Genomic DNA, 25,499 nt, shown 5'->3' with positions numbered 1-25,499 from the left:
TGGTTGCTGTGACTGCAGTCCTGAGTCACCTTGCTGTTCAGATTGTGATGGCTGCTGTGGCTGTTGTGGCTGCTGTGGCTGTTGTGGCTGTTGTGGCTGCTGTGGTTGCTGTCCCTGGTTTGGGTTGTACCCTGGGCCACTTAGGTTTCCTGGTTGTCCTGGTGTTCCTGGCTGTTGTGGCTGCTGTGGCTGTTGTGGCTGTTGTGGCTGCTGTGGTTGCTGTCCCTGGTTTGGGTTGTACCCTGGCCACTTAGGTTTCCTGGTTGTCCTGGTGTTCCTGGCTGTTGTGGCTGCTGTGGCTGTTGTGGCTGTTGTGGCTGCTGTGGTTGCTGTCCCTGGTTTGGGTTGTACCCTGGGCCACTTAGGTTTCCTGGTTGTCCTGGTGTTCCTGGCTGTTGTGGCTGCTGTGGCTGTTGTGGCTGTTGTGGCTGCTGTGGTTGCTGTCCCTGGTTTGGGTTGGACCCTGGGCCACTTAGGTTTCCTGTGGTGTCCTGGCTGTTGTGGCTGCTGTGGCTGTTGTGGCTGTTGTGGCTGCTGTGGTTGCTGTCCCTGGTTTGGGTTGTACCCTGGGCCACTTAGGTTTCCTGGTTGTCCTGGTGTTCCTGGCTGTTGTGGCTGCTGTGGCTGTTGTGGCTGTTGTGGCTGCTGTGGTTGCTGTCCCTGGTTTGGGTTGTACCCTGGGCCACTTAGGTTTCCTGGTTGTCCTGGTGTTCCTGGCTGTTGTGGCTGCTGTGGCTGTTGTGGCTGTTGTGGCTGCTGTGGTTGCTGTCCCTGGTTTGGGTTGGACCCTGGGCCACTTAGGTTTCCTGGTTGTCCTGGTGTTCCTGGCTGTTGTGGCTGCTGTGGCTGTTGTGGCTGTTGTGGCTGCTGTGGTTGCTGTCCCTGGTTTGGGTTGTACCCTGGGCCACTTAGGTTTCCTGGTTGTCCTGGTGTTCCTGGCTGTTGTGGCTGCTGTGGCTGTTGTGGTTGTGGCTGCTGTGGTTGCTGTCCCTGGTTTTGGGGTTGGACCCTGGGCCACTTTGGTTTCCTGGTTGTCCTGGTGTTGTGGCTGTTGTGGCTGCTGTGGCTGTTGTGGCTGTTGTGGCTGCTGTGGTTGCTGTCCCTGGTTTGGGTTGTACCCTGGGCCACTTAGGTTTCCTGGTTGTCCTGGTGTTCCTGGCTGTTGTGGCTGCTGTGGCTGTTGTGGTTGCTGTGGCTGCTGTGGCTGCTGTGGCTGTTGTGGTTGCTGTGACTGCAGTCCTGAGTCACCTTGCTGTTCAGATTGTGATGGCTGCTGTGGCTGTTGTGGCTGCTGTGGCTGTTGTGGCTGTTGTGGCTGCTGTGGTTGCTGTGCCTGGTTTGGGTTGTACCCTGGGCCACTTAGGTTTCCTGGTTGTCCTGGTGTTCCTGGCTGTTGTGGCTGCTGTGGCTGTTGTGGCTGTTGTGGCTGCTGTGGTTGCTGTCCCTGGTTTGGGTTGGACCCTGGGCCACTTAGGTTTCCTGGTTGTCCTGGTGTTCCTGGCTGTTGTGGCTGCTGTGGCTGTTGTGGCTGTTGTGGCTGCTGTGGTTGCTGTCCCTGGTTTGGGTTGTACCCTGGGCCACTTAGGTTTCCTGGTTGTCCTGGTGTTCCTGGCTGTTGTGGCTGCTGTGGCTGTTGTGGTTGCTGTGGCTGCTGTGGCTGCTGTGGCTGTTGTGGTTGCTGTGACTGCAGTCCTGAGTCACCTTGCTGTTCAGATTGTGATGGCTGCTGTGGCTGTTGTGGCTGCTGTGGCTGTTGTGGCTGTTGTGGCTGCTGTGGTTGCTGTCCCTGGTTTGGGTTGTACCCTGGGCCACTTAGGTTTCCTGGTTGTCCTGGTGTTCCTGGCTGTTGTGGCTGCTGTGGCTGTTGTGGCTGTTGTGGCTGCTGTGGTTGCTGTCCCTGGTTTGGGTTGGACCCTGGGCCACTTAGGTTTCCTGGTTGTCCTGGTGTTCCTGGCTGTTGTGGCTGCTGTGGCTGTTGTGGCTGTTGTGGCTGCTGTGGTTGCTGTCCCTGGTTTGGGTTGTACCCTGGGCCACTTAGGTTTCCTGGTTGTCCTGGTGTTCCTGGCTGTTGTGGCTGCTGTGGCTGTTGTGGTTGCTGTGGCTGCTGTGGCTGCTGTGGCTGTTGTGGTTGCTGTGACTGCAGTCCTGAGTCACCTTGCTGTTCAGATTGTGATGGCTGCTGTGGCTGTTGTGGCTGCTGTGGCTGTTGTGGCTGTTGTGGCTGCTGTGGTTGCTGTCCCTGGTTTGGGTTGTACCCTGGGCCACTTAGGTTTCCTGGTTGTCCTGGTGTTCCTGGCTGTTGTGGCTGCTGTGGCTGTTGTGGCTGTTGTGGCTGCTGTGGTTGCTGTCCCTGGTTTGGGTTGGACCCTGGGCCACTTAGGTTTCCTGGTTGTCCTGGTGTTCCTGGCTGTTGTGGCTGCTGTGGCTGTTGTGGCTGTTGTGGCTGCTGTGGTTGCTGTCCCTGGTTTGGGTTGTACCCTGGGCCACTTAGGTTTCCTGGTTGTCCTGGTGTTCCTGGCTGTTGTGGCTGCTGTGGCTGTTGTGGCTGTTGTGGCTGCTGTGGTTGCTGTCCCTGGTTTGGGTTGTACCCTGGGCCACTTAGGTTTCCTGGTTGTCCTGGTGTTCCTGGCTGTTGTGGCTGCTGTGGCTGTTGTGGCTGCTGTGGCTGTTGTGGCTGCTGTGGTTGCTGTCCCTGGTTTGGGTTGGACCCTGGGCCACTTAGGTTTCCTGGTTGTCCTGGTGTTCCTGGCTGTTGTGGCTGCTGTGGCTGTTGTGGCTGTTGTGGCTGTTGTGGCTGCTGTGGTTGCTGTCCCTGGTTTGGGTTGTACCCTGGGCCACTTAGGTTTCCTGGTTGTCCTGGTGTTCCTGGCTGTTGTGGCTGCTGTGGCTGTTGTGGCTGTTGTGGCTGCTGTGGTTGCTGTCCCTGGTTTGGGTTGGACCCTGGGCCACTTAGGTTTCCTGGTTGTCCTGGTGTTCCTGGCTGTTGTGGCTGCTGTGGCTGTTGTGGCTGTTGTGGCTGCTGTGGTTGCTGTCCCTGGTTTGGGTTGTACCCTGGGCCACTTAGGTTTCCTGGTTGTCCTGGTGTTCCTGGCTGTTGTGGCTGCTGTGGCTGTTGTGGTTGCTGTGGCTGCTGTGGCTGCTGTGGCTGTTGTGGTTGCTGTGACTGCAATCCTGAGTCACCTTGCTGTTCAGATTGTGATGGCTGCTGTGGCTGTTGTGGCTGCTGTGGCTGTTGTGGCTGTTGTGGCTGCTGTGGTTGCTGTCCCTGGTTTGGGTTGTACCCTGGGCCACTTAGGTTTCCTGGTTGTCCTGGTGTTCCTGGCTGTTGTGGCTGCTGTGGCTGTTGTGGTTGCTGTGGCTGCTGTGGCTGCTGTGGCTGTTGTGGTTGCTGTGACTGCAGTCCTGAGTCACCTTGCTGTTCAGATTGTGATGGCTGCTGTGGCTGTTGTGGCTGCTGTGGCTGTTGTGGCTGTTGTGGCTGCTGTGGTTGCTGTCCCTGGTTTGGGTTGTACCCTGGGCCACTTAGGTTTCCTGGTTGTCCTGGTGTTCCTGGCTGTTGTGGCTGCTGTGGCTGTTGTGGCTGTTGTGGCTGCTGTGGTTGCTGTCCCTGGTTTGGGTTGGACCCTGGGCCACTTAGGTTTCCTGGTTGTCCTGGTGTTCCTGGCTGTTGTGGCTGCTGTGGCTGTTGTGGCTGTTGTGGCTGCTGTGGTTGCTGTCCCTGGTTTGGGTTGTACCCTGGGCCACTTAGGTTTCCTGGTTGTCCTGGTGTTCCTGGCTGTTGTGGCTGCTGTGGCTGTTGTGGTTGCTGTGGCTGCTGTGGCTGCTGTGGCTGTTGTGGTTGCTGTGACTGCAGTCCTGAGTCACCTTGCTGTTCAGATTGTGATGGCTGCTGTGGCTGTTGTGGCTGCTGTGGCTGTTGTGGCTGTTGTGGCTGCTGTGGTTGCTGTCCCTGGTTTGGGTTGTACCCTGGGCCACTTAGGTTTCCTGGTTGTCCTGGTGTTCCTGGCTGTTGTGGCTGCTGTGGCTGTTGTGGCTGTTGTGGCTGCTGTGGTTGCTGTCCCTGGTTTGGGTTGGACCCTGGGCCACTTAGGTTTCCTGGTTGTCCTGGTGTTCCTGGCTGTTGTGGCTGCTGTGGCTGTTGTGGCTGTTGTGGCTGCTGTGGTTGCTGTCCCTGGTTTGGGTTGTACCCTGGGCCACTTAGGTTTCCTGGTTGTCCTGGTGTTCCTGGCTGTTGTGGCTGCTGTGGCTGTTGTGGTTGCTGTGGCTGCTGTGGCTGCTGTGGCTGTTGTGGTTGCTGTGACTGCAGTCCTGAGTCACCTTGCTGTTCAGATTGTGATGGCTGCTGTGGCTGTTGTGGCTGCTGTGGCTGTTGTGGCTGTTGTGGCTGCTGTGGTTGCTGTCCCTGGTTTGGGTTGTACCCTGGGCCACTTAGGTTTCCTGGTTGTCCTGGTGTTCCTGGCTGTTGTGGCTGCTGTGGCTGTTGTGGCTGTTGTGGCTGCTGTGGTTGCTGTCCCTGGTTTGGGTTGGACCCTGGGCCACTTAGGTTTCCTGGTTGTCCTGGTGTTCCTGGCTGTTGTGGCTGCTGTGGCTGTTGTGGCTGTTGTGGCTGCTGTGGTTGCTGTCCCTGGTTTGGGTTGTACCCTGGGCCACTTAGGTTTCCTGGTTGTCCTGGTGTTCCTGGCTGTTGTGGCTGCTGTGGCTGTTGTGGCTGTTGTGGCTGCTGTGGTTGCTGTCCCTGGTTTGGGTTGTACCCTGGGCCACTTAGGTTTCCTGGTTGTCCTGGTGTTCCTGGCTGTTGTGGCTGCTGTGGCTGTTGTGGCTGTTGTGGCTGCTGTGGTTGCTGTCCCTGGTTTGGGTTGGACCCTGGGCCACTTAGGTTTCCTGGTTGTCCTGGTGTTCCTGGCTGTTGTGGCTGCTGTGGCTGTTGTGGCTGTTGTGGCTGCTGTGGTTGCTGTCCCTGGTTTGGGTTGTACCCTGGGCCACTTAGGTTTCCTGGTTGTCCTGGTGTTCCTGGCTGTTGTGGCTGCTGTGGCTGTTGTGGCTGTTGTGGCTGCTGTGGTTGCTGTCCCTGGTTTGGGTTGGACCCTGGGCCACTTAGGTTTCCTGGTTGTCCTGGTGTTCCTGGCTGTTGTGGCTGCTGTGGCTGTTGTGGCTGCTGTGGCTGTTGTGGTTGCTGTGGCTGTTGTGGCTGCTGTGGGTTGGACCCTGGGCCACTTAGGTTTCCTGGTTGTCCTGGTGTTCCTGGCTGTTGTGGCTGCTGTGGCTGTTGTGGCTGTTGTGGCTGCTGTGGTTGCTGTCCCTGGTTTGGGTTGTACCCTGGGCCACTTAGGTTTCCTGGTTGTCCTGGTGATCCTGGCTGTTGTGGCTGCTGTGGTTGCTGTGGTTGCTGTGGCTGATGTGGCTGTTGTGATTGCTGTGGCTGTTGTGGCTGTTGTGGCTCCTGTGGCTGCTTGCCTGTGTGGCCTCCATGTACTGTAATAGTTTTGGTTTTTCGTGAGAGATCCTGAACACACACATCTAATGTTTAGATACATGCACAGCACAGCTAGTTTCTCCTGTCGTTGCATGCCTTTATGTCTGATCTGTCTACACTACATCTACTATTCCAATTATTGTCCCTCAAAATCTTGTAACAGAACACATAAAAACTGATTAGTAGATTAACTAATACGAAGCCAGCAATTGCTATTCCAGCCGAGACTAATATAAAGCTTTTCTCAAAAATGGTGAATAATTCTGAAATAGAATAAACTTTTTCTTAAAATATATTATAAAATTAAATTTTATTACAATATTATGCTTTCCCCCGCCTTTTTTCATTAAAAATAATCTGCAAGTGTATTTTTCCACCGAAAACACCACAAGCTATTTCAGACTCAATAGAAAAAGTCCGGAGTTCCAACAAAATATCTGATACCGGCCATTAGACTTGGCTGTATACGACTTGTGCCAACATATCCATGGCCTTTTTAACTTAAAAAAAAATGACTGATTGCAGGCGCGCTAATTCATTATTGTCGAGCTAGCGCGCCTGCAATCTTTTTAACTTTTTAATTTTTCGCTGACCATAAACTATGCACTTCACCTTCTGATATGTTTTTATTATTTATTTATTCAAGAACAATATACATTGTGTTTGAAATCATAATGGGTACTAGACAAAAATGCATAACAACAGATCACCCATATAAGTAATAACATAATCAAAACAAAACAATAGAACACATAATAACATTGTCAATCAAAAATTTCTAAAATGTCATTACAATTAATATTAATATATAAGAAGAAAAATTTCAATCAATCAATTTAATTCATTCTTAAACAAATTTTGCAATGTTACTTGTAGCACAAAAACGAATGCGTAAGAAATATTGTCCGCAGGTATGTAGCAGGCTAATTGTAATGGCATCCATTAAGTCGAATTGTTACATTTGTAGTAATCTTCAATAGAATAAAAACACTTTTCCAACAAAAATTTTTTTAGTTTGTTCTTAAATATGTGTCCATCTACTAGTGACTTAAGGCCAACTGGCAACTTGTTAAAATGAAAAATCTCCTGGTAGCCTGCAGTGTGTTTAACTATTTTAAGTTTAGTATTAATTGAACGTGGCAAGTCCTTCCTCCTCGTAGCCAAGCGCCTGTGCCTTTCTTCAGGAGTCTCTATGTCTGTTATGTGCTTAACTAAATCCGTCAGAACTACAAGTATGTATAGACACGGAACAGTGAGGATCCCGTTCTTCAAAAAATATTCCCTACAGGATGTTCTTTGAGGAATATGTAAATAAAAAAAATATGGAAATATGTAAAGAATAATGTCAACATTTACGGACATTTTTGAGAAAAAGTATATAATTATTACTTTTCTCATCACACAATTTTTTTTAAAGTTAAAATGGCCATGGAAATGTTGGCAAAAGTCATATAGCCAAGTCTTACGGCCGGTATCAAATATTTTGTTAGAACTCTGGATTTTTTTTATTAGGTCTGAAACAGCTTGTGGTGTTTTCGGCGGAAAAATACATCTGCTCTTTTTTTTTAATGAAAAAAAGGCGGGAAAGCACGAAAAGTTTCATTGGAATAAAATTAAATATAGGTTTATTCTACTTTAATTTTTTCCCTACGCCATTTTTGAGAAACGCTTTATATTAGTCTCTGCTGGAATAGGAATTACTGGTTTCGTATTAGTTTAATTCTCATACTCAGCCAGCAATGCCTACTTCCAGGCCACGACCATTATCCACTAACTATAACTACTTAGACTTATTTAATACCGTTTGGTAATCTTGTATGGTGTCTTGATGATGGGTGTATTGTAAGGAAGTCTCCTCTATTTGTAACTTTCTTAAATGATACAGAATTAATCGTGGTGCTTAATGAGTACATGTGTGGCCCTGCCTACATACATAAGTGTGCTTAACGAGCTATACGTTAGAATAAGTTCTTAAAAGTTTAACTAATATTTTCGCGTTGGTAGATTCCATACTAATATTATAAATGCGAAAGTAACTCTGTCTGTCTGTCTGTCTGTCTGTCTGTCTGTCTGTTACGCTTTCACGCCTAAACCGCTGAACCGATTTTGATGAAATTTGGTACAGAGATAGAATAGACCCTGGGAAAGAACATAGGCTATTTTTTATCGCGAAAAAGAGGCTTTCAGGGGTTGAAATAGGAGATGAAAGTTTATATGGTGGAAGTTCGTAGCTATCGAAGATAAAACCATGAAACTTGGCATTTAGGCACTTAATAAGAAGTAATTCTATATTTGTTTGAGCTTTTTTAAAAAATCGACCTGTGAGGGGATGGAATAGGGGATGAAAGTTTACATGGAAGATCGTCATTGTCGAAGATAAATCGATGGTTCTTTATGAAACTTGGTATTTGGGCACGTGATAAGAGATAAATACATATTTGTTCGCGCGTTTTTAAAAATTCTTCCTGTGAGGGGTGAAATAGGGGATGAAACTTTATATGGAAGATCGTCATTGTCGAAGATAAATCGATGGTTTTTTATGAAACTTGGCATTGGGCTACTTATAAGAAATAAATAGATATTTGTTTAAGCGTTTTTGAAAATGATACCTGCGAGGGGATATTAGCAGAGGGGATGGTGCAGTGTTAGCAGAGCCTTTTAAGCTCATAAGCAAAATGTATGCAATGTGGGGTCATTTTAGATGGCTTATTCACATAGACAGTCAGACATGAAAAATTATGATTATCAGATTTTTCTTATTTATTGTGCTATAAGAGCTACCTTTATGCAAAATTCCAAGTTTCTAGGACAGCCGGAAGTACCTACCCTATAACTTTTTCTGTTGAGGCAATTTGTATGGAAACACCTTTTTAACGACTGTAGCTTTTGATTGCCTTGACTTAGAGGTGTGATTTTTTCACAGCTTTCGGGACTATTGACCTGAGTTTAGGGTTTTAATTTCAACTCGATGTATACCTTACTCCGCGCGTTTACGAGATAAAGGGTCTTGACAGACAGACGGACGGACGGACAGCAAAGTAATCCTACAAGGGTTCCATTTTTTCCTTTTAAGGTACGGAACCCTAAAAAACATTTGATCTAGCGCTTTTCAAATTTCGACCTATTTACTTGAAAATATGGGGATGAAAGTTCTTAAGGAATTCCAAAAAAGTTACTACGTATAAGTATATTTATCGGAAATATGTGTAGCTATGCTTAGTAAAAATGCCTTGACTTAGGTACAATAAAGGACGTAAGGTGTCAATAGTTCACTATGAAGAATTAGTCCTTTTGTGTTGGCAGGGTAGAATACACGTCGTATTGCTAAAATATGGCTACCCGCAAAATATTTATGTTTTACCAAAGAACATCGGATGGATGGATGTATGGAAGAACAAAAAAAAATAGTTTATATTTGTAGCAATGTACTAAAATAGGTTATTTTTGGTAAACCGTAGAAGTTTCTATGTACTATTAATGGCAGAATAGGTATCCTATATAAATTAAATACTTCCCAAAATTACTATTTCAAGCGGACGAAGTCGCGGGCAGAAGCTTATTAATTATATTTCTTCCAAGTCTGAGTAGACTGCTTATTTTGCAACATACAATACAATACAATTATTATATTCTTTCTTTGTAATAGTACAAACAAATACAATTTAATACTGACTGTGTAGTATTTAAGGTTCATGTGGTATCTGTAAATTTTTCCTACGTCTTTTCGTATTCCGTGATGTGCTTCTTTCTTCGTTGTTCTCTTATATTTCCTTTGTTTGGTGTAAAGTTTGTATCCATTTATAGAAAAAAGCGTCTTTTATACTCTGACAATAGCTTATAGCTGGCTTAGTAGTTCATTATAAATTCCCATGGGATAGGGAATCCGGCAAGGTCACGGCAAGGTAGACAAAATTGCAAGCGTTATTGTGAGGAAAAACTTGCTAAGGGGTCAATTTTGTTTATTTATGTAAAATGTGAAAGTACTAGTATAATAAATGTACCTTCCAACTGTAATTGTTTGCTGCTGTGACTACGTAATCGTTTTTTTTGTAATACGGATCGAAATACCGTAGGGTATTTTTGCTATATCAGCCATTTGTTGGCGAGGGTGCCTTGGCCTAAACGGTGCACTTCCCTCCTCAAGAAGAAGACAATGCTGGCCCTATATTACGAAGTGCAAAATTCGAACTTCGTATCTTTCCGTCCCGCTAGCACTAATATTATTTGACGTCTTCACTGCTACCGACGCACATATGCGTTTTCGGAACTTCGCCCAGTGCCGCTGTTATAATTATTCATACATTTTGAACGCACACGTGCCTCGGTGGCACCAGTAGAAGTCAGGTGGCAGTGATACGTTAATACGAGAGTGAGAAGGCTGGCACGGTACCAACTTCGATTTTCGAATTTCGTAGTAGCCGCCCTGGAACGAACTAAGCTTGTAGGCCGTTGCGTGATTATTTCGGACTGTTGCTGTTAGCCTCTGATAGTTTTAACAGTTTATCGGAGAGAAGGCCAGTGCCCTTAGTGTAAGTTTTCGGTTACAAAATACGTTTCGATCGCGTTCGCGTTAAAATCTCAATTTGTATGGAAACATGTACAGCGCCTCTAGCGGAACGTTTGCGATGTTCGTGTTTCCATACAACTTGAGATTTTACGCGAACGCGATCGAGACGTATTTTGTAACCGAAAACTTACACTAGGGGTACTGGCCTGCCAGTTACATAGCAAGTGTTAGGTACGTGACTTGTTTCCGGAAAGATGTTATTTTGAAGCTTACCTTTGTGCGACCATTTTTCTAAGACCTCGCTGCTGCTGCTCGATTCTTCGCTTGTTGTTGTTGTGTTGTTGGATTGTCGAAGGTCTGCAATGATAAAAGCATAATTCTGCGTGAGCTAACTTGGCCCGAAACAATGTGGCAATTGGGTACCTTAAGTTTTCTGGGATGGCCCATATATTTTTTATCGATACCGATAGTAGAGTTACTCACGAACTCGGCTGTTGTCAGATTTTTTTTAGTTTCCGTTTTTTGTAAAACACTCCATAATTTACCCTTTTTTTTGGTTTTTTTGCTGATCGAATGACGTTCCGTTTAACGTGGAAACCATTTAATAATCAAGAACTAAAAAGGAAAACTGAAATATGACGGTATAGTAACGAAGATAATAGGATATTTGCAGGTGGTAGGACCTTGTGCAAGGTCCGCCCGGATTGCTACCACCATCTTGCTCGCTAATCCTGCCGTGAAGCAGCAGTGCTTGCACTGTTGTGTTGCGGCGTGGAGAGTAAGACAGCCGGTGAAATTACTGGCACTTGAGGTATCCCGTCTTAGGCCTATTGGTTGGCAACGCATCTGCAATACCCCTGGTGTTGTAGATGTTTATGGGCGGTGGTGATCTCTTACCATCAGGAGACTCACTTGCTCGTTTTCCATTCAATCGTATAAAAAAATTATATATTTTACGGTTTATTGAAATCTAAGCGGTGTCCGCTGTCCGCTACGGGTAGGTATTGGTTGAGTTTGGCTAATGAAAGCTGAACCCAGCCACTTGTACTATATTACTTATTCTGTGACCCAGCTATTATTTGAGTGGCAACATTATTCAAATGGCATGGGCAAACAGACCAAAGAGTATAAGAAAACAGACACTTGATCTTGTACTATTATAAATTCTGTCACTTGTTGAGTTTAGTTACCTTCGTGTCTTCGTGTGTTAAAATAGAGTTTTTTTGGAAATTTACTGCTGAAACATAGGTAAAACAAAGAAAAGTGGTGTGCAACAGATTATTTTTACCATGATAAGCAAATTCAAACAAAAACAGCAGAGAGGGAAGCCTTGTTCAAACAGAAAAAAGGGTGTTTAGATGCGGTGACCGAATTTGTAGATTAGTTACTAATTCTCTATTTTAACACACGAAGGTACTAGACTCAACAAGTCACAGAATGGGCAATACAATTGTGGTTCTTAAGATTCACTCACACGTTTTTCTCAAAAATATTCGTATTAACCTTTTTATGTTCAACATATCCAATAGGTATTATTTTCCAATAGGCATGCGATAGACAGTGAAGCATAATAGTAGGCACGATTCTTATGACTAAGTGTCACTTTTGTACGGTAGAGAAGCTTCTGTACTTGTAGTTACTATTACTTGTTCTGTGGTGATTCCTCTGCAAGTTTTTTGAATTTGCCGCGTTTTTTGCAGGTTCATCTTTCATTAGCCAGACTACACGTATACGAATCACGCGCTATCCAAATCAGCGCGATATTCGCTACCAAATCCGGTAGCGAGGGCGCGGGGGCAAATTGACTCGAACTTCGTCGAAGACGCGGGCGAATCGCTTATTATTCTGATATATTTTTGGAGTTAGCTTAGATGCCATAAGTACCAATTATCCAGCTGGATATCACTTGTGTGTTACCGCTACCTTTGGCGGTAGAGCATACCGCTTAGATTTGAATATATCTTTCGTCGAGCTGAAACTTACACTCAATAATGGAACGTGGTAGAAGTTGCATTGTGATATATGGGACTCCGTTTATTTGCTCTTCTCGAGTTACAATCTCGTACTCATCCGCGCCGTCTGTAAATTTGACATGAATACCGAATTTAGTATAACTTGTGTCTGTTTATGAATGATGAGGTATAGAGCGGGTTTTGGAGGGAGTTGTGTATGCAAAATTAGAGGACCGCATTCTGTGAATAGTTTTGAACATAGAAAAGCTTGCACATATGATTCTGAATGTTGCCAGGAGGTCCGGTGGTCCATTTTTTTATACCTGAACCCCATGTAATGTAATCATGTTAATGGAATGAAAAAATGCTTTTAAACCATTTTAATAATTATTTTCCTGACAATATCCCATTTTTACGAGGTTTCATTTAACTTGCAATGTATACATACATCTGTATCTGTATGTACAATGTGCGGGTCAAATCTTGCAAGTTGAATTTGACCCGCTTCTAGTACTAGCCGAATTGACTTGAAGTTTGGTATACTTATGTAAATCTGACGACAATACAATAATCGGATAGTGACATCCTGGTGGTCCAACTAGGATCGTCTCCGAAGGACGGAACTCTTCAACGGTTAATGGCATCGACTTGAAATTTGGCACGGAAATGTAGTTTAGATGGCGATAAAAGTACAATCAACAAAAAGTACAGTCCGCAAAAAAGCTAGTATTCAAAATATTTTATTTAATGAAATATACTTTTTCTTATTATTAAAAATAAAAGTTATCAACTGAATCGGTATATGTATAAAAGCTTGTAAAAAAATAATATTATCACGAAATTAGTTATTAAAATGTTCCAAAAGCAATTTTTTCAGTCCTTTTACTTACATGATGTTTTAAGGGATGGGGTATAAAAAAATGGACCACCGGATCTCCTGGCAACATTCAGAATCATAATTTGCAAGCTTTTCTGAGTTCAAAACTATTCACAGGGTGCGGTTCTCTAATTTTGCATACGCAACTTCCCTTCCTGCTCTAGTAGGTATAGTTCTGTCGTGATTTGAGTTATAATTAGATATGAGGAAGTAATAATAATTCCCGTGTAGATAAAAGTTTAAAACCTATAAGAGTGCTGAGTTATCGACTCTAAATCAACTCAGGCAATGTTGGGGCCAGAGGGCAAAGTTGAAGCAGTTTACGGTACTCTGTGTGACAGAAAGAAATGGTGTAAACGATTGTGATTCCGAGTGCGTTTGTTAGAGAAGGCCTTAAGGTGAGATACTTCAATGGTTTATGCAAGATTAGTTGCTTCTATAAGTTAGAATGTACAATTGCATTGCGTTTTATGTATTGTATTTAGTGTGATACTCACTTGGTATGTCAATTAGGACGGTTTGCTGGTGAGCTGTAAAAAGTGTATGTACTTTTTAAATTATACTAAATTAAGTATTCATATCAAACTCACAAAAAAGGCCATTAATTACAATTAGTGTGTCAGTTAACTTACAATCGTGTGATACTTTGGAATTATCAGATACTTTGCTTCCAGAAGTGCCTCCGCTGACGCTGGAGCCCTTGGTGACCACGATATTAGAAGACTTCTCTGTAATCGAATAAATTGGTTAAATTTCATGATTCACTTCAACGCAAGCAGAAATGCCAATTTCGCGCCTTGGTCACCAAAGCGACTCTTGGGTTTGGATAAGCCTTCGCCTTTTCAATCAGGCGTTTTATGTTTTTTCTACAAATTGGCTACATTTTGAAAAACAAAATTTCTAGATTAAATTTTTAACACAACACTTACGCGAGCTTTCCTGCGCGGAAGCCTGATTGACTTTGCGTTGTTGTTCATCTACAACCTTTTGGCCGTTGCTGTTGATGATGACTTGCTCAGTGGATGCTATAAATACAGAGAAACAATTAAAAAATGAAGGACTAAAGACGACAGATTTGATCACTCGCGAAGGAGTGCTTCTCTATATATAGTAAATTGTTGGTTAAAAAGCTTCCTGTATGTAATACAGTACATTGAGTAACTCACAGTAACGTAGTAGCATACCCAGAAGAATTATCAAATCCTTTTCTCAAACATGACATGAAATATTGACGTTGTGTTACAAATAATAGGCCGAGAAGTATCGCGCTGCAGGCGCTGCGGCTCAGCTGCTTGCGCGCGGTCACTCCAGCGGCCTGCAAAGAGATTTCATACAACCTTGCAGGCCGCTGGCCGGCAATGCGACCGTCTTTTGTTCAACGCGCGCTCTGCGACACGCACGCGGCCCACGCCCAGCAACACCACAGCACGCACAGCAGCACTGCCAGCAGCCAGCGCGACACGCGCGTACACAACACCACGGCCAGACTAGCGTCCCGCCAGCTTCACTTCTTGTTTTTATTTTATTTCATGTAATGTTTGAGAAAAGCACTAAGTATACAAGCCTCGGCCGGAACCTGGGGTTGCCGGCCTCGCATCCCTATCCGGTCTATATCTGCTTGGCCGGCAACCCCCTACTTCCCGGCCTCTACAGTAATGTACTATTATTTTACAAAGGCTAGCGAGCAAGATGCCACAGATGTCATAGCGGGTACGAATACGACAGAGGAATCACAAAACCACTTCATTTCAAGAGATGAATGACAACTATCTACAATTACATGTAGTCTGGGGTAATACTTATCTAATATAAAGTTAGGAGACGCTGCACTTAACTCGTTCGTCCCCTTCAAGATTTAACCACAGATTGCTATCTACTACTATAAGACGTGAATAAATGAGATGAAATTAACTCTTAATCCTGCTTAAGCAAATCTATTGCAAGTAACAGAAGCTTGCCCGTTCCACTGGCGACCATAGGGCTGCCTCTTACCTCGGCCAACGTATTGGCATTGCCATACAACGAGGACACGCAGCCAGCCTTATGGGCACCCTGCCCAATAGCAGCGACTTGGGTGATATTTGTAAATATAGATTTTTAGGATTAGAGTAAGTTAGTTTTAGTTCTATTTCTATTTATTTTTGTTAATTATTGTATATATTACGTGTTATTATAATAACTTTATTAAGAAAATACAAAATATCTATTAAGTTAAAATAACTAAAACTAAAACTTTAATTAAAAAAGAGAGATGGGCCTCTTGGCATGGTGCCCATCACGCAGGCAGCATTCCCGCGTTGAACTGCGATTGAGATTCTTTGCGCGAGAAAGCTGCCGGCGCGAGGGTTGCCGTTGCCTCCCTTAACCTATTGCTGAGCCCCCTGTGTAGCCCCAGCGCACCCTTACCCCAAGGACCTAGAGTCTCGACGCCGAAAGCAAAGAAATGATATTGGGCGCCGAGACAGCTATATTTTGTGATCTTGAGGTGTTCCCGGGCGTCTTTATTATTAAATAAAATATTCTTTTAATTGCAAGTTTTATAATAGTACTAACCCATCTCGTGGTTCTCACAACGATTAGGTTAGCTTGAAAAGATCCCTTTTAGGGATACGTTCGCCTTTGTACTCTTTTGTTTTGTTGTTTTCTTTTTGTATTATTTTTGTGTTTTATGTACAATAAAGTATTTACATACGTACATACTACAGGAGCTGATATCGAAAATACAACAAACCCATCTTAAAGGAGCTGATGCGAGATTGGGCTACTCTGCCCGCTCCGCCAACTACGAACTTATGGTGCGGAAGGCAGTGAGAATCCGCCACACCATTTTTCCCTTTTTAGGGTACCGTAGCCAAAATGGCAAAAACGGAACCCTTAGTTTCGCCACGTCTGTCTGTCTGCCCGTCTGTCTGTCTGTCCGTCCGCGGCTTTGCTTAGGGACTATCAATCAATGCTATAAAGCTGTAATTTGCACGAATGAATGTAAACTATGTCGACAAAATGGTACAATTAAAAAAACATTTTTTTTTTCAAAGTACTTACCTCCCATAGACGTAAAGTGGGGGTGATTTTTTTTCTCATCCAACCTTGTAGTGTGGGGTATAATTGGATAGGTCTTTTAAAACCATTAAGGGGTTCTCAGACAGTTTTTCGATTTAGTGATTTGTTTGCAAAATAAACAATTTTAAAGTGTAAATTTTCATTAAAATCGAGCGCGAAATATTACTTATTTTTTTCGTAATGGCTACGGAACCCTATTTTGGGCGTGTCCGAAACGCTCTTGGCCGGTTTTTTGGGGGAGTTTGACTCTCCTTAAAAGCCAAAGACGCTAGTTCTTGCTTTTGTTCACTTAGTTTATTTTTAATCTATATTGGCTCTGTGCATGACATCAGTGACACCTAGCGTCCGCAACTTAAATGGCTCTGATGCTCTGACGTTTTGAAATTTCATCGCAGCATTGTGACAAAAATCAAACCTATAACGTATTAATTTATAATACCTACAAAATTACTGTGATACCGTGATTTGGGTGGACAAAAGGTTGTGAATTCATTTTTGGACCTTAAAATAAATGAGGTAAGTAAAATTTATTCAAAAAGTGTGTTTTATTTTCGTTGTCAGGGTTTGTTCACTTCATGTTTAGTTGTACTTTTACTGTAAAACGAAAAGATAAAGCTATCTTATTGGTTTCTTTGAATAATAGTAAAACTATATAATTGTTCTTATATCGCTGGTAATAAATTAAATATCGTTTTCAGATCAAAATGAGTATCATTTTGAAGACCGGTTTTGTGAGTATCACTCGATATAAAATTTCAACCACAAACCGTTTCATAAGGAAAATTGTTGCTGGACATGTCCGAGATGTAGAGGAATTAAGAACAAAACAGGGACAGTGTTCAATAATTCAAGCTCGCATCATACACAAACATCTATTACTAAAATTAGGTAGTTAAAGTCTACACAAATTGCTTTGTTAATGACAGATTCATATGAGTATGACTGATGACAGAGCCTAGATTATTTCTTCTTTTGGCCACTATGAGCGCTGCGATAGATTTCATTACCCCCACCTAGTACTTCGCACCCTCCCAATAATTTTATGAGGTGCTTTATAGGAGATGGGAACGTGCAGCTAGAAAATATCCATTATGGACGACTGGGGGGATAGGGCACCGACACCGTCGGACTATCAGCGCCTAAAAGATCTGGCTTCACGTCCTTAACTACAAGCTTTCATTTTTCCCTTAAAGTCCTACTAATATTATAAATGTGAAAGTTTGTGAGTGAGTGAGTATGCTTGTTACTTCTTCGCGCTGAAACGGCTGGACGGATTTGGATGACATTTGGTTAAATGTTAGTTTATAACCTGGATTAAAACATAGAATACTTTTTATCCCGATATTCCCACGGGATAGGGTTAAAATCTCTAAATAACAACCGCTGAGCTTAAAGTCATGAAATTTGGTATGTAATTAGCTGGACGTCTGGAATAACACATAGGCTACTTTTTTATCCCGATGTTCCCACAGAATGGGGATAAAATCTCGAAATAACAACCGCTGGGTTTAGAGTCATGAAATTTGGCATGGGTGTATTAATTTAACGTCAATGAAAACCACGATGTAATTTTAGGGAATTGCCAAAGGAATTTTTAAAAATCCCGGAATTTAAATTCAACAGCTTTACCTAATGATTTACGCGTGCGAAACCGCGGGTATACACTAGTTATAAATAAGGTTTCCTACGAAGCCTCAAGCAATGACCACGACCTTCTATTAAGGATGTAGGTATGTAGACTTAGAAGAAGATTGGGTGTTACTTACAAGATTGTTGCGATGACTTGGCGCTCTCCTGCGTCGAATAGGTTGACTCTTCTTCTACATAGCTGCCATCAGAACTTTGCTCCACGTAGCTCGATCTTTCTGAGGAGCATACATTACGGTTATACCAAGTTTTTCATCCGTATCCACATCAGAATTCACAATAAGAAATAGCGTAGCCTCGAAAACCGCTGTCTTAACGTAGTTGTACTGGAACTAAAATGTTAAACTCGTTCGGGACTTGTCAGTTTCCTTTGTTTTCCTGAAGATTGCAATGAGAAAGAAAAAGAAAACCAATCTTCGATCTTTTTCTTTTGTTTCGATTTCCGAACGACGAACTATACTTCATTTGTTTTAACATTTGAAACTTAACGGTAAAATTTGCACACGTTTTTAAATTAAACAAGGAAACTATTTAAAATTGTGTTAACTTCTATAATAAAAACATAATAAATCCCGCTAATAAATTTACATGTAGGTATTTTCAGTCCATTTGTGTTTGAAATACCGAGAAACCGGTGTTACAATTTGACTGTTAATTCAAACCTTAAATTAAACGGAGTACTATAAAGTTTAAGTGTGGCACTTGTCCCCCCGCTGACAATGAGCGAGAGAGAAGCGAGTAGAGCTAGAAGATAGAAACGGATTGGCGAGCAGCAAGAAGCGAGTGTATAGTTCCAATAGTGTAGATTTTACGTACCAGAGTTCTGCGCCGCAGTCTGCTCAGCAGCAGTTTGCTGGGTGCTCTTGCTGTAGATTTGATCACCGTTACTCTGTTCCACCAGCGACTCAAAGCCTGTGAATACAATTGCGATGGTAGGTTATTCAGCGTTTCTAAAAGTTAACCCTTGGTATGCTTAAGACTCGGTGTCAAATTTAAGGCATTTTTTTATTTTATTTTAATCAGCAGTATTTTGTGCTTATAAAGCATATGGGACTAGAATGCAGTATGTTTTTTAGTTCCCACCTATGAGGGGTTAAATAGTTATTTGTGTCACAAGGGAGCAAAATGGTGTATTTACGGCGAGGGCGTAAATTGAATCCAGAATGTAGAGAAGGATTCTACAATAGAATCCTGAGCGTAGCGAGGGATTCTAAAGCAGAATCCTAAGCGTAATAAGGGATTCAAGTGTTAGCGCCCAAGATGAAAATAATTTTGCTCCCGAGTGGCTCATACAACTTTTCACACCGAGCATTAATAAACTTGAAAAAAAAAATTCTTAATATTATTAAAGAACAACCAGCATAGAAAATGGAGTGGCTTTACAATTATCAACTTCAAAAAATGGCATTTGCAATAAAACACTTAGAAAAGCCTTGAAGAGAAAAGTTTTACTTTGCTTCCTCTCGTCAGGGAGGAAAAGTTACTTTTCTGAAGGAGAGGTGTGAAAAGAAATGTTCAGGGTTACATTTTTATGAAAACTAAGACAATACCAATCATAAATCTAGCGCGATCAAAATTCTTGCGACTTGTCCACAACTTACTGAAGTTTACTGAAGGTAATATCAAAACATAATTATAGCAAAATATTATTCAATACATCTGTATTATTTATACACTGACCGGAGTTTTCACTTTGATAATGCTGCTCTTCTTCCGAGCACTCTTCTTTGGTTTGGAAGTTCGAGAAACTGTCATCGTTACCTAAACCGTTGCCTTGTGCTGGAATAGCAAATATTTATTAAGTAAAACATATTCATTTTCTTTACCTACTTTAAATGTAAACCTACTAACCTAGCAAAAAGTCAATCTTGTTAGCTAGTTAGTTCGTATCGTATGTCGAGGATAAGCTCTGGAACGGGTGCGCATCAACTCACATAATTTTGAAATTTATAATTTAACGTTTGTCCTAATTTTCATTGTCATAATTTTTTCCGTCGAAACAAATTTTTTAAATGGTCAATTTTGTAGAACTCAATAGATTAGGATTGGTTTGTTATAACGATTCCGAACATTTAATGGATTAAAAGGAAAGAGTTATGACAAACATCACATTATGACAAACATTATAGACTCTTAACGATTATACGAGCCGATAGGGACTCCTCTGAAACAGCTAAAAGGTTGGTTGGATCGTTTGCCTAAAATGTGAAAATAAGCTTCAGTAACAAACCATATATTCGAGAAAAATGCAAACGGAAATTTTGCTATTAAGAAATAACGATTTTGGAAAAATAATCTTACAAATCGCTCAACCACTGGACGAAATATTCTGGAATTATTTAATGATAAATTGTTTAATTATGGTTAGTGATACCCTGTTTAGAACGAATACTTACATTCTTGGTAAGTTGATGACGATGAAGATGACGATGAAGATGATTCTTCTTCGTGGACTGTATGAAAAACAATGGTTTAATGAGTAACTTTAGTTATAACATCACAATTGCGATATTTATTTACGATTTACTTTCTTTTTGCCAAACTTATATTTTCTAATAATTTTATTGGCAGTGAGGAATAATGCATCAAGAAGAATTATTTTGCTGAGATAAATATCTGAATCTTAAACATTTGGGACCAAATAAAACATTAACGAAGGATTTCAATTAATGAAAATTGACAATAATAATTCATGCCAACAATTTAAAACTTAATTTATTTTTGCAACTTTCTTTTGAGCTAGCTCTAAGTTAAATTTTAAAATCAAACAAAAGTGTAAAGTTGTAATAATGTTTGTGTATAATAGTTGACGAGGACGTGCATATAGTGAATGTATGAATGTGTGTGAATTTGATTAGTAAGCATTTGATGTTTTGTAAGAATTGTTTTCTTTTTTATTTAGTATTCTACTTACAAGATTGTTGATTGGAGGAGGTCATCTCTGAAATCAAAATAAGTAATTAAGTATCATTACGCGTATAAGTGATCATATCGTCTGAGACCCCAGTGTAGGTTTATTTAGCAAAAACGTCCAAAACGCTGTTCGCTTGAAAGGGTCTAATCGCACCACTTCCATTCCCACAATTTCATTTGTCATTAATCTCACTCGCCAAACCAACTGTTGCCGTAAAATATACAATATTTTACACAATATTCCATTGTACAATTCAGCTTATAGTGAAAAGGGTGAAATAAAAGTATAAAAGCGACTAAATTTTTGTTTCCATTTAATAATTTAGTCCTATATATTTGTAAAGGAATTCTACACTATGAAATTCTACGGAAACTTAAAAAAGAAATAATACTTGCTTTAAACTTTCGTGAAAGTTTCCAGAATTTTCCTAAAACTTTCCTGCCTTTTTTTTGGACCAAGAAGGGACCAAATATTTACGTACAAAACTGAGCAATTTACGTAGAGAATGGCGCTACAATATGTATGTTATATACAGGTATATTATAAGTTTTTAAATCAACTTACCCGATTTTGGTGCTGCTTGCACACTCAGAATCTGAAATTAAAATAAACACAAACCCTTACTAAATGATCTTTCATAATGACTATTTAAAAATACGTTTCATAAGCGCTTATTACCATTAAAAAAATGCATTTAAGAATCAAGTTCGTTTCGTAAACAATAAAAAAAGTTTTACCATTGAGAATAAGCATCCAAAATATCTTATGCATTTTTATAGCCGTAAAAGTATTTCAGATGTACTCAGCGGCACCAAATTGAGAGAGAGAGAGAGAAACATGTATTTACACATATTCGATACACATAAAGATACATAATTGAGCTTACTACATACAAAATTACCAATTACTGCATATATTTGAGGGATAGTTTTTTTGCCGCTCAGTATATTTTTGGATGCTTTTTAGGGTTCCGGAGCCAAAATGGCAAAAACAGAACCCTTAAAGTTTCGCCATGTCTGTCTGTCTGACCGTCCGCAGCTTTGCTCAGGGACTATCAATGCTAAAAAGGTGTAATTTTGCACGGATATATATGTTAACTATGCCGACAAAATAGTACAATAAAAAAAATTTTTTAGGGTACCTCCCATAGACGTAAAGTGGGGGTGATTTTTTTTCTCATCCAACCCTATAGAGTTGGGTATCGTTGGATAGGTCTATTGAAATCATTAGGGAGTTGCTAAAACGGTTTTTCGATTCAGTGATTTGTTTGCAAAATATTCAACTTTAAAGTGCAAATTTTCATTAAAATCGAGCGTACCCCCCCCCCCTCCAAAACCTAAAGCGGAAGGTGGAAAAATTTGAAAAAAATCAGAATGGTGGTAAGTAAGTATATCAAACTTTCAAGGAAAACTATAAGGGCTAAGTTAGCTTGAGAATTATTAGTAGTTTAAGAGTAAATAGCAGACTAAGGTACCTAAACTTGGAAGATTCCGTATATAATACGAAATCCTTTAGTAAAATATTACTTTTTTTTTTCGCAATGGCTACGGAACCCTATTTTGGGCGTGTCCGACATGCTCTTGGCCGGTTTTTTTTCCTATCTGATGTAATGAAGGTTTCTATGGCTGGCTTATTAGCGCTAGTATCAACTTATCAACAGGTCCGTTTGACAACTTTGACGTTAGTGCCGCGTTTGTGATTGGCTCAATACATAAGCCAATCGCGAGCAAGACTGTAACGTCAAACGGACCTCGCGATACTAACGCCATCTAGGGATGTTTCTCCTGCCAAGAAACCATTATGGCCGATTTCTGATAGCGGGAGCCAACGGGGTGAAGAGAGCGGTTGAAGTAAAAACTGCATTTTCAGGTGGTGGAGGTGCTTGGACAGCAAAACACAAAACACTGGTCGATTTGCTTTTGAGGGTTAGACACGGCAGATAAAATAAAAGTTTGAAGTTATAAAAAAATGTTTTTTCACTTCTCATGCTCTAAAAGTAGGTTTATTCCCTAGGGAGTAAAAGTAATTAATTTTTCGAGTGACTTTAGATAAACTCAAACAGCCAGTACGTGATTGCTTAGTTTTTGGTATAAAATAAGATTGTGTGGACCATTTTCATGACGAAAATGCTAGAAAAAAAAAATAGTTGTATGCTTTTCCGCATAGAAGGTGGCGCCATTCTATTTATTCCAGTTTGTGTATGGACCATTTCGCCGATGCAATTTTGATATTATCTGTGTCTGGTTGGAATAAAATACTTACCGCGAAATTTTGAAATTGTATAGCGTAAATCATAAACGATTAAAATAAATTGATTATTCTCACAATGTCGTCAAGTGATAGTGAAAATTATGATGTCGAGCAAAGAGCAAAAGACGTAATTGATAATCTTTTGTCCCCGAAATCTAGAAAGATTTATTTAAAAACCTATGAAAGTTTTATGGATTGGAGGAATAAGAAACGCATTCATTATTTCACAAAAATTACTATTTTTTTTCTCGCAATCGAAGTGAAAAATAGTTTTCACCTCGAGACTAAAAGTCAATATAAACCCTCGGATAAATAGACAAAATCGCTATCGCTAAAGCTCGGATGGCTAACCACCTCAGGTATATATTGGCTTATTTTAGTCCCTCGATAAAAAATATACTATGAAACGTTAGCCCATTCAGACTATATATGACGTGTAGAGACCCTCTGGACAAAGATGTATAGTACGTGTTGATTACGATTTGATATTTCGGAATATCGGTTTTTTTTGGTTCTTTGCCTTTTCCCAACTCATATTGCTTCCCAAATGTTTCATTTGCCAAACTTTTTGTATTATTCCCACCTGTTACCACCAAATTCATATCAGTGGTACCAGGTGGGAATTTTTTCCCTACCTGTTACTACTGGTAACTAATGGGAATAAAAATTCCCATCTGTTACCACCAATTTCTTTAGCGGGTATGAGATGGGAAAAAAATACAATTAGTTATTTTATATTCATCTAATCAAATAGGGATCCTGGCTTTTCACCGAATATATTTTTACCCATTCATTTCCCAACTGTTTCACATATGGATAACCGATTAGTTTTGTGAAACTGTGAACGATTCAGGATATATTTCAGGACTGTCCTGCACAGGTTAGGTAAGTTTTAAAACAATCCTGAAGTAATGAAGTTTAAAAAAAATCGTTTGCCCAATGAAACAGTTGGGAAATTAATCATAAAAAAAATCTGGGAAAAAGTATTGTCTGCGAAAATTTAGTATACGAATCAAATAATTTACAATATTACAAGATTCCTAGGAACTCTACTCGGGATTTTGGTCTTTATCGAGAGAGTAGAGACACGTTGTAGAACCAGTGCCACGATATGGGCATTTTCACTTTAAGCGGTGCATTAATTTATTTCATTTTTCAGGGTAAGGTTAGGTTAGTAATCACGAGCACTATTGATTTTGACGAAGAAAAGATCAGAACTAAATTATTGTTATTATTATTTTAAAATTTATGACGGTGGAAGCATTCTACACTTCCACTGAACGTAGATATAGTTTAGATATAGTTAGTGTTTAGTATTGTAACTAAGGGACCCCATACATCCCTGTATTTTTATTATTATTATTTTTTGTATTTTTTTTTCTTTAACTGTATAATATAGTTTTTAAGTATTTTATTTGTAATTATATTATTATGAAAAAATGACTTTCTGCCAAGTTTCTTGCGGCGCATTCTTCTTGGCAATGATGGTCTTTCCGAAAGCGCTGGTAGTTTAAAAAATTACGTGTAAAAGTGCCCATTGCGGCCTATTTACTGAATAAATCATTTGCATTTGAATTTTGAATTTGAATTTGAAAAATGTCCCCGATTATTCATAAAAAAAAATTGTGTCCATTTTGTAACGACCCGTAAAAACTGTATGAAAAAAAGTCACAAAACTGACAAAAAATTAGGGACACTTTCTTTCTTCGTCCAAATCAAAAGTGCTAATTGTGAGTAATAAGAACCCAAAATTACCTTATTCCGAAAAAACATGCATCATTTAAAGTGAAAATGCCCATATAGAAGTACTAAAATTTTATAACTCAAAAGAATAGACGGTATATACTTACACTGAGCGCGCACACCAGAACTCCCATAGAAAGCCAACGCATTTTGGTAGTCTAGAACCTTTTTGACCCGAAGACTACTGGAGTCGTTATGACTATGATTCGAACATCGATATACCCCCTTTTTATACCCAAAATTATAGTTAAAGCAAATATTGAGAGCTATAAATTTGATTGTCAACTGTTTAAACTTCTTTTGTTCCTGCTCGGCCATAAATTTCGTATGTTTTTCTTTGACATATGTTCTTTTGTTTCTTAGGTGTTCCAATGCATCTATGAGTATGAAGTAATGTGGACCCTGACTTGAGAATTCAAGGTATAGATGATTTTTCAGGAGTGTGGCAATATGAAAATTTCCCAACTACAGTTTTAGGGAGAAAAACTGATCATCCATACTAATTATTATAAATCGTCGTTGATACTGCATACCGCGTAACTAGCTTTTTCCATAAGGTATAATTTTGACTGTCAGAACAGTACTAACATTGAGTTCGCTGCTTTAGCGCCAAAAACGCCATATTGTAGACTTTCGTATAATAATAACAGGGCGTCTTCGGCGCTAACGCAGCGAACTCGCAGCAACATCGTTGCGCGCTCGTGGCGATATCGTTGCGTGCTCGCGGTGAAATCATTACGCGCTCGAAGCGAATTCGCTGCGCGCTCGCCTCGCTTTCAACTCGCCCGCAAATCGCTAGTGTGATAAGGCCCTAATTGGCTACCGCCTAATGGTGGCCAGTTATTGATGATTTACCTTACTCTAATTAAACGCATTTTATGATGATTCTCATTGACGTTTTTTACGCGCCGACAAGCACCGCACTGGGCCCGCGTGGGAACTACTGCCCAAGCTCTCTCATTCTGAGAGGAGGCCTGTGCCCAGCAGTGCGACGTATAGGCTGGGATGATGATGACGCGCCGACAAAGTACCGACGTCCGACACGTTTTCCAAACCGATACCGAGCGCACAGAAAG

General features: G+C 41.2%; 1 protein-coding gene across 3 annotated transcripts; it reads right to left on the bottom strand.

Moving 5' to 3' along the window:
* On the bottom strand, positions 1 to 24,620 carry LOC141444471 (uncharacterized). 3 transcript variants are annotated; one of them, XM_074110021.1, is made up of 13 exons: positions 24,531 to 24,620; positions 20,995 to 21,025; positions 20,431 to 20,457; positions 19,913 to 19,969; positions 19,197 to 19,295; positions 18,333 to 18,428; positions 17,636 to 17,734; positions 13,739 to 13,834; positions 13,442 to 13,537; positions 13,307 to 13,339; positions 11,964 to 12,059; positions 10,254 to 10,337; positions 1 to 5,472 (listed from the first exon to the last, which is right to left on the bottom strand). In XM_074110021.1, exons 1-13 carry the CDS (start codon positions 24,570 to 24,572, stop codon positions 473 to 475), a joined length of 5,856 nt encoding a protein of 1,951 aa, XP_073966122.1. In that variant the 5' UTR covers positions 24,573 to 24,620; the 3' UTR covers positions 1 to 472. The 3 variants fall into 3 exon arrangements, with proteins under 3 accessions (XP_073966122.1, XP_073966123.1, XP_073966124.1); XM_074110022.1 differs by lacking the exon at positions 19,913 to 19,969; XM_074110023.1 differs by lacking the exons at positions 11,964 to 12,059; positions 13,307 to 13,339.
* Between the last annotated feature and the right edge of the window lie 879 nt (positions 24,621 to 25,499).

Source organism: Choristoneura fumiferana, chromosome 30, assembly GCF_025370935.1.
Source record: "Choristoneura fumiferana chromosome 30, NRCan_CFum_1, whole genome shotgun sequence".
NCBI classification, from domain to species: Eukaryota; Metazoa; Arthropoda; class Insecta; order Lepidoptera; family Tortricidae; genus Choristoneura; species Choristoneura fumiferana.
This window is presented reverse-complemented; position numbering and strand designations above follow the sequence as displayed.